The sequence below is a fragment of the Chinchilla lanigera genome, unplaced genomic scaffold, assembly GCF_000276665.1.
Source record: "Chinchilla lanigera isolate Chin_1 unplaced genomic scaffold, ChiLan1.0 scaffold00009, whole genome shotgun sequence".
In the NCBI taxonomy this organism is placed as follows: Eukaryota; Metazoa; Chordata; class Mammalia; order Rodentia; family Chinchillidae; genus Chinchilla; species Chinchilla lanigera.
Window position 1 is genome coordinate 32,407,735 of NW_004955410.1, and position 9,546 is coordinate 32,417,280.

The following is a 9,546-nucleotide window of genomic DNA, read 5'->3' on the forward strand; positions in this document are numbered from 1 at the left end:
GGCTCTTCTTTCATTTAAGATGCTTTAAAAAGAAAATTCTGGTGAGCGCTTTGCCCATTTTGTTTAAGAAATTTGTTTTAGCTCTTGCGGTTTTGTAATCCGGAAATATTTCTGAAATGAGGAGGGGGGAGCATTGGAGACAGAAAGCAGCTGTGTACCAGGAAATAATAAGTATCATGCAAAAATATCACAGCTAATAGATGTCCTTTATGAGTGGAAATACCTGTTTAATTGCTTTAAAAATGTGGGGTGGAAAACACAATTATACACTGTGATAACAAACCTGTACAGATAATTTCCAAACAATACAAAACAAGTGCTGAAAAATTTTTTCTTTATGATTGAAATAATTGTTCCAAAATTATACCACCTACCCAAATATCATATTGCCCCATCTGCAAATACTTGAAGAGGAATAGTTACCAACCGAATGCATTTAGCTCTGTCCTTAGTAAGCAGAAAATTGCATAGCTTTTTATATTGTTGTACATCCTCAAATGCATCTTTCCATATTATTCTTAGCTAAGTGATATTCTCGATATTTTAAAGTTTCAATTTTCAGAGATACATAGTATATAATTCCTATTAATTATAAACACATCATTTTACTCATCTGATCTTAATAACATGCATTTTATAGTTACTGTACAACCAAAATAGACATTGAGTTATGCTGTATGTCTTTATTCAACAGTATATTCTTAGACATCTTGCTCAAACAAATTAAGTGAATTTCAAAAACAATAAAACAAGGAAAAGTAAATCCTGCCAGTAGAAACAGAATCACAGTGCTTTACAGATAAAAGGAAAAGAAAAGAAGTTCTTATATGAAAAGAGATTTATTCTTACATAGAAAATTCTCACAATAGTTGAAACACACTTCAGAAACTAGTAAACACCTTAGATAGAGTTGTGCCAATTACACAGCCCACAAGCATCTGCTTTGTCTTAATTAGACGGGGGAGGTGAATGACCACTGTTTATTTTCATTTTCCTCATTAATTATGAAAAACTGCATTTAATTCATCTTGCATGGTGAGAGATTGGCTGCGCAGATGTAAGTCGTAGGGGAAGTGGCTGTCGGTGGGCAACCTGAACATGGCACCCTGCCCAAGGGGACCCCTGGGGGGCACTGCACAGTAATGCATGCCATAATTGTAATTTTTGCCATAGTCCAAGGTTTCTTCTTGCTTCAGGGAAAATATCCCATTATAGTTAATTGGGGGAGGACTTAAGGGACCTTCAAACTGAGGACTGGCACACTCAGGGGATGTACTTTCATAGAAGGATTCATACGCACTGCAATAATTGTAGGGCTTCATGGACTTGGAATTATCAAGAGTCCCATGCCCTGAGGGTGTGGCGAGCTCAGGGCTGTGGTAGGGTGGGTAGAAGGTGGAGTAAGGTGACCTTGTGTGATGTGCAGCCTCCCCACCCTGACCCATCAGGAAACTCCTGGCATTGAGCTGCAGGCAGCCGGCCACCAAGTTTGTAGTTGGCTGGGAAAGACCTTTGCACAAGTTTTGGACGAACGTGAGCAGATCCGGTCTTTTGCCGATTCTCAGGATTTCAGAAAGTGCCCAAATGTAGTTCTTGGCTAGTCGTAAAGTTTCTATTTTGGACAGTTTTTGGGTCTTAGAATAGCAGGGGACCACTTTTCGTAAATTGTCCAGGGCGTCGTTGAGGCCGTGCATCCTGTTCCTCTCGCGGGCGTTGGCTTCCTGTCTCCTGAACTTGACCCTTTCTAGCCGGAGCTTGGTGGTCTTTTTTTTCCTAAGACCCCTCCTCCTGGGCAACCCATTTTCATCTTCCTCTTCTCTGTCTTCCTCCTCCTCCTCTTTCTCAGTTTCTTCTCCGGGGGCCCTTTTGATACTCTTTCCTCGAAGGACAATTTGTTTAGCAAAGCTTTCTGGTTTCTTAATTTGCTTCTGGGCCTCGCATTCTCTAGAAAACTTTCTGCACATCTGGGATTCTGGCATTACAACAGACTCATCAAACGGTAGTGTTAACATGATTCTCTAATCTTAAATTACCTGAAAAAATGCCAGCACAATATTTAAATTGTTTTCATTTTTAAAGTTTATACACTTCAATTATACTTGATGACTTAACATAAGATTACAGGAACATGTGAAAAAGACTGATTTTAAGACTAAGTTTTTTTTACATTAAACACAGTATTTGAGCTCCTGCAAACTAGTAAACATAAAAACATTGATGCATGCAATAGGATTAATTTATACAGGCAAATTATCAAAAGAAAATGAAATAGCAAGCATGTACTGAAACACCACTACCATATTCATTTCTCTTTGATTTTAAACTGGATTTTAATACACAAAAAAGGATTTCAGAATTCAAGCAAATGCAAAACATGTGATAACAATGCAGAATTTCATTAATTGCCATTCCTCTGAGGACAAAATAGAAGAGAAGTCAGTTATAAAAATGAAAAGTACTGTCTCTCCATTAGCTGACAAATTTGTGGGGTTTTTAAAAGAAATAATAATTTTATTTGCTGTTATACAAATATAAATTTCGATAAGTAGGTGTTAGAACATACAAAATTTAAAGAAAAGATTACTCAGGTCAGTTTAAAAACTGATTTCTTTCCTGATCAGTAAAGAATTTTGTAAAAGAGCACTGTTTTCCCAGCTTTCAAAAAGAGAAGAGGATTAGGCTTATTTGGATAAAACTCTATAAATGAATGAAAAAAAATCATTGACAATCTTTTTACTCAAAGAAAATGTTGAGATTTCTTTTACATTTAAGATTTTTCCAAATGTAATTGTCTGTTTACTGCTGTTCAAATCACCCTGGACAAAAAACACTCTCGTAGTGTTTTTGTTCTACGAGCCACGGAAGTCTCCCTCTAGCTAATATCTGACAGGAACGGTCCAAGGATTCTGACTGCGATTGTGCACGTGTGTTCAGAATCCCAAATGAAAGGGGAAAATAATTTGTGTTTCAAATGCATTTTTTGTTTTTTGTTGGGTAAAGCAGCAAGTATTTGCATCTAAAGTCTTCAAACAAATAGGCACATTAAAATAGAGACTTTTCAATTCAACAATCTCCAACCCCCTCAGCACACACACACACACACACACACACACACACACAAACTCTTAGTAATGTCCACATACTTGCAGTGTTACATAATAGCAGTGAAAGTATGTGATAATTACATCATGAAAATGAAATATCAAGAAGTTATAGATGGCAAAGAGCATATAAATACTCTAAGACAGTGACACTGTATCTTTAAATACTTGCATGCAAAGCCAGCATCAATGGAAGTATATCTTTATTTATATTACCTTAGGTTTTAATTTCATTCAATAATCAGTTTTCATTTTGGGTCTTCCAAATCTTTTCAGGCTGAGTGTCGCATCGTCTCCTGGAGCCTCTAGATCTGTGTGTATCTGCACTATCTCATTGATCTCTAAAAAGTGACATTGATGCCAACTGCCAGAGCTGGTACCCATGCCATCTGCTAGTGACGTCACAGGGCAGAGAGAGCCATGTGATCCTCTCTCTTGGGACCTTCATTCTGCACTGATCATCTGGCATCCCTGTAAGTGGGTACCAGCATTCATGCATCAACACAGAAGGTTAGACTGATAGGGAAAAAATCTGCACCAGCATTTCACATACAGTAGGTGCATTTCTCCTCGAGCTGCTTCAGTTTCACAGGCAATCTGTAGAAAGAGCTGTGCTAGTGCTCAGTTTCGCCCTGCCAACGGTGCAACTGTTAGGTGGTCGTTAATATTCCATTCATTTGCAAGGTGGGCTTTTGTGTGAACCAGAGGTTTTTTGTTGTTGATGATGATGTCGTTTTGTAAAGATCACCCTCTCCTTTGTGCACCTGGGTACCCGGGAAAGAGAACTGTGAAAAGGAGCTGGGAACTGGTCTTGGGATGCTTAACGAAACTGAAATTAGTATCAGTGAACAAGGGTCAGCACGGGGCTCCTTATTTCCTTGTTTTGTTTCTTGGCATGTAACTTATGGGTGTATGTCTGTGTGCTCTCTTATTTACATGTAAGACTTCTGTGTCTCTTAGGAATTTGGAAGAAGAGAATAGTTTTTATTGGGATCTATAGAAGACAGCCTCAAATGCTTCCTTTTGTAAATTTGCTGGCATCTTTTAACAACTTTTTAGACAGATTACAAACAGATTAGATAGATGATAAATAGATAGATAGATAGATAGATAGATAGATAGATAGAAAGAACACAGAATCACTGCAAGTCCACTCTTAAGATTTCTAAGTACATCCTTAGGACTTCCACTGAGTTGTAAACTTGACTCTTTTATTATTCCCTATCTCTCCGAGCGTTAAGTTCCTTCTCATTTCATTTCAGACACAATAAACAAAAATGATCACTTAGGAGTTTGTCTTTCTCTCCCTGGCATTCTGCTGAGCATTTTAATCAAAGATTAGCTTTCCTGTTTCTTGGAGCTTTCAGATATTTTTTCTTTCTCTTACAAAATCTCTTCCTCATATTTCTGTTTCCTCTAGATATTCATATAAATATTTTCTTTTTCTTACATTGATTCACAGTGTTTTTTCCCTATGAAGTGTATTTCACTTATACTTTTTGCATATTACCCCCTTTTTGTTTTTGTTCGTTTGTTTATTTGGGGTCTTTGTTTTTTTTTTTCTTTCTTTCTTCCCCTCTTTCTCGCTTTTTATCAAAAGCAGGGTAGAAACAGTTAAACAGAGTTGGCAAAGCCTAATAAAATGAACTGTGAAGCCAGAGGCAAACTCCACCTTCCTCTTTCCTTTACTCCCCTGCCACCCCTCCCCCTCAAATGACATGTTTTTTCAGGAATGCTTATCTGTAAACTAAAAAGTGAATTTAAAAAAATAAAAGTTTAAAAATAAGCAAATAAACACCACCCTTGTTGTTTGACAACTATGTAATCTCCCCTCTAAAGTGGGAGAGTATGCTTTTGGTATTAGTGTAATCCTTGGCAGGCTGGAACTGTTGAATCTGTGTTAGCATTCCCCTTATAAATCTCATTTTTTGAAGGGTTTAGAATTCTGCTGCTTTAATGTACTTTGGATCCAAATTGGCACCAAGGGCCTCAAAACAAATTCACTTTTGCTCCTCCCACACCCCACCCATTTCCACCCTCCTCGAAGAGTTGCTCCAGTTTTCCTGGACAGTTCTAGGAGAGATGGGGGACTTGACAAATAAATTATGCCTGATAAAAGTGGATACTTTGTCTCTTTTAGTAGATCAGTGAAAAACTGCAAAATGACAATCAGAATAACACTATAAGCGGTTAAGTTAAAATAGATAGGTAGGTTGACATGGTTCATGTGTTTTAAAAATTCAGACATACAAAAGCCATGTAAAAATTCATAGTTTAAGGATATATTATTGGTAATCACTATATTGAATATATTTCATATAGTTTTGGTTCAAAAACTAAACCCATTTTTTCTGTCAGTACTGAGAATTTCTATACAAAAGTCAGATCCATGATTTTGTTTGTCTTCATATATGGCTTAATTTTTAAGAGTAAAAGGAGTGTAAGTATCAGAATCATGAACCACAAAGCAGCCAGTACTATCATGAATTTTGTATATTTATACCATAAATTTGAAAAATATCCAGAAGCTGCATTGTATTAAAGATATCACACATACGAAAATAAAAATCCAGAGAATAGATAAGATGATAAATCAATAGAAAATTATTATCAATGTAGCCCATCAAAAGGTTCAATTTTAGGTTGTATATTTGCATGTGCAGAAAAATGAGAAACGAGTTTATTGATGAAAACATTTGAGGCTGTTCCACTCCTGCCTTTGAACATGAAAAGAAAATCTTTGGCGGTGATGAGGTCGGGGAGCAGAATCTATTTTCAGGTTTTCTGACTATTAATCTATTTCTTGAATGTCTTAGTTTCTTTATTAGAAAAAAAGAAAGAGGAGGAAAAACAAAAAGTTATGTCAAGATTTAGCACGGATTCACTGTGTTTGTACAATAATCTTTCCAAAGAAATGTTGTTATGCATTTTCTACTATAGTTCTAGATATGCAAATTCCTATGCTGTTAATATGCATTCATACCATACAGCACAGCGGCTGTTCCACTCTCTAAGAAAGCATATTAACACCAGAAATGTATTCTGTCTTACAGGCAGATATTCAGAGCAGTGGGACTGTGTTATCACCATCTATATAATATACTTTCCCATTTTACAACAAGCACCAAAGTCCATGTCTAAATAACTGACTGTGATACTAATTTAAATCATAAGATTTTTGCTTGTGGGACCCTGAAATTTTATAGATTTTTAAAAAGTGTCCAATGTCTGTCTCTTTCTTGCTTTCACTGGGTAAATGATTGTATTTCACTTACAGAAATTAGCCAAAGAATGTTTAGATATAAAAGTCCAAATTAATTCTCATGTGCTGTTATTTTTAGGTTATCCTGCTAGAACCTATGTTTTAGCAAATAGGACAACTATGGATTCCCTTGTGTACAGTCATCTCAGAATTGAACAGATTAATGATACACAGTCTCCTCAACTCTCCAGGGATAGAAGGCAACAACATGTAGTCCAGGACAGAATCAGGTAGCAGAGTACAGGACCAGAGGTTTCTCTCCAGATAAAGAACACTTCCTAAAATGTTGGATAATTTCCCTACAAGCTTTGCTTTTGTCTTTTTTTCTTTTCTTTTTGTTTTTTCTTCTTTTCTTTCACCTTTCTTTCTTCTTTTCTTTCTGTTTCCTTTCTCTTTCTTTCCTCCATTCCTTTCAGCTCCTACACAAATGCTTCAGGGTAGGAGTCACAAGTCCTGTGAACAGGCTCAGTGTTAGTTCCTGGACTTTAACTGTGTGATCACCTCATTTTGAAATAATTTTATCATCATGGGAGACTATCCCACTTTAGAACACAATTCATGGAACTTAAGTGAAAATATTTAAATTATGAGGCAAGCACAAAACATACTTATTCCTCTCAAAGTTTTAGAGGGCTTAAATATTAACATTGGTGTCTCAATATTTTATTTCTATGTACTCATGAAGATTACTTAAACTAAGCAGATAATCTGGAAATAATTTGAGGACAGCATTTTGATTGCTGTTTGAGATTTACCCTGACTAGAGTGATTTGTAAGTCACACTATTGCTTATGGGGCTCCCAGAACCCCTTATCATTCAGTGTTCAGGTATAGTCTTTGCACAAAAGAGAATTTAGTCCTTCCCCGAAACACTTTTTATTACTTTTCCTCCACTGAGCATACTTTTTCTTTTATTTACCAAACTGAACTTATTAAAATCATCTTCTAATTTCTTATTAAATAAAGGTATTTGAATCTGCTGATTAGAAACTTTTATCAGTATGAGAAAACTTTATTAACTTTCGTGATCCTATTATAAGGAAATGTTTCCTTTTGATTTTAAAATAGGAAGACTGATTAGTTGATCTGATTACTATTTGTTAATGACAGTGAAGTAGACATTATTGTTATTTTCTAATATACGTAATAGAATGGCTGGTTTTAAACACAGAAAAGAGATGCACACTGTACTTCTTCCCCTTTATATTTATCCATGGTGTGAGGTTGGAGTGGGCACTTTATGCGAGAGGAGTTTGAAAGGTTTTATGCAAACTGCATACTGAAAGTCAAGTTTCACGACTGGAAGATGAAGCACAGACTCTTTTGCACGGGGGATTCCTGGACACATTTGAAGAGGCCTCAGAGCTTCCTGAGATGTCTGCACATGTGGCATTGTGTGTGTATGTGTGCCTGTTGCTAAAGAATAGCTCTCTATGTCAGATCCAGAAAGTAAGAAGGACAACGAGTAGTTTGACATCACACTAACCGTGATTCAAATCTTCATCCTGTGCTTTCATCTCTATATGCCCTGCACTCATTCATTCATCCACTCATTCAGCAGAGAATTACTGAGTGCCTATTCTGTAGCCATTCTTGGCTTCTTTTTGTTCTTTCACATCAGCAATGAATGTCAGCAACTGTTTTCAGTTATATCTTAAAATTACAGCCAGAAAATTACACTTTGCAGTCACCCTGTACTCCTCCTCTCGTCCAAACCAGCACCATCCTTCACCTGGCCTAAATGGCATGTGGGCTTTCCATTTCAGCCCCCGATAACCCATGAATGGTTTAGGATGGAAACTGGGCTGTGTTATACTCTCAAAGCTCTCCACTGGCTCCTTCTTCCTTACAGGGCAGAAGGCAGATTTCTGATGTCATCTCTGCCCACTCTCCTGGGACTCCCTTCACTCAGCTCCAGCCTTGTTGGTCTTGCACACAGGGTGCTGGAACCCTTGGGTCTTTGCATTTGACTCCTGCCTGAAAACGACTTAGTGGATATCTTTATGGTCATTTCCATATCCTCTAAGTGTCTTCTCAAATGTCTCATCTCAACAAGGTCTTTCCTGACCACTGTAACTTCTATTATGCCCGTCTCTACCCCTCCTCCTGTCTGTCATCCTGATTTGCTTTTATCCATAGCACTGACCATTTTCCAACAGACACTTCTCATTCAGTATGTATATTAACCAGAAGCTGCAATACCTGCATGCAAAAGCCAGTAAAAATGGACTTGTTGAGTGAAGAAGTTGGTGCTAAGCACCGGGATAGTAAAAACCACTCAGTGGAATGTACAACAGCCATTGGAAAATACTGGGGAGTTTACAGTCTAAAGAAAGAGACCGAAGGACAGACAATAAGCAGGTAAACACATATGTGGATTTACCCACTGGAGGCTAAGAGAAAAATGAGAAGAGCTATTGATTAATGTAAGTGGGACTCCCATTGTGTGTCATCCTTTAAGCCGAGATGTGAAGGAAATGGCAGAGGCCAGAGCAGTGTGAAGTACCCAGTGTCTGGTGAAGACCAGCAGCAGCACAAGGAGAATCAGGATGAGGTCACACATGGTGCCATATCTGAGACCTAACCCCAAAGGAAACCATCAGAGCACAAAAAAACGTTATATTTGAAACATTCACTCTGGAGTTGGGAGTGTAGCTCAATGGTACAGCGAGTGCTTAGCATACACGAGGCCTTGGGTTCCTTCTCTAGTACCAAAGTGACTAAAGAAACAAACAAAGTAAAAGGGTAAGTCCACTGTGAATGCCATAAGAAGATTTGAAGAGCAGGAAAAAAAAAGCAGAGAAAGAACTAATGGAGTTTAGTATACACCAACACAAAAATATGTCACTTTGGCATGTTAAAGTGGAAAGAATTTGTGAAAAGTGCAGAAGCAGGATGATCTCTCTCACCTTCCTTCCCTTTCTTTCCTAAAGCACGTAACAAGACCTTCTTTTTCTTTTTTTGAGGCAGGGTCTCACTATGCAGTTCAGGCTGGCCTTGAGCTGACTTTGTAGCCCAGGCTATCCTTGAACTCCCAATGACACTCCTGCCCCAGCCTCCCAAGTGCTGGGATTACAGGTATGTACCGCCATGCCTGGCATGAGACCCTCATAGCAAAGATATCCTTCCTATACTCAGAAGAAAGGAGTCCTTATCTTTGAAGATGCAGGGACATATAGAAAA

The 9,546-nt window shown here is 37.7% G+C and overlaps 1 protein-coding gene across 1 annotated transcript; it reads right to left on the reverse strand.

The window, feature by feature from the left end:
• Positions 1-317: 317 nt before the first annotated feature.
• On the reverse strand, positions 318-3,539 carry Neurod6 (neuronal differentiation 6). Its single transcript, XM_005377515.2, has 2 exons — positions 3,318-3,539; positions 318-2,033 (listed from the first exon to the last, which is right to left on the reverse strand). Exon 2 carries the CDS (start codon positions 2,010-2,012, stop codon positions 999-1,001), a length of 1,014 nt encoding a protein of 337 aa, XP_005377572.1. The 5' UTR covers positions 2,013-2,033; positions 3,318-3,539; the 3' UTR covers positions 318-998.
• Positions 3,540-9,546: the final 6,007 nt, after the last annotated feature.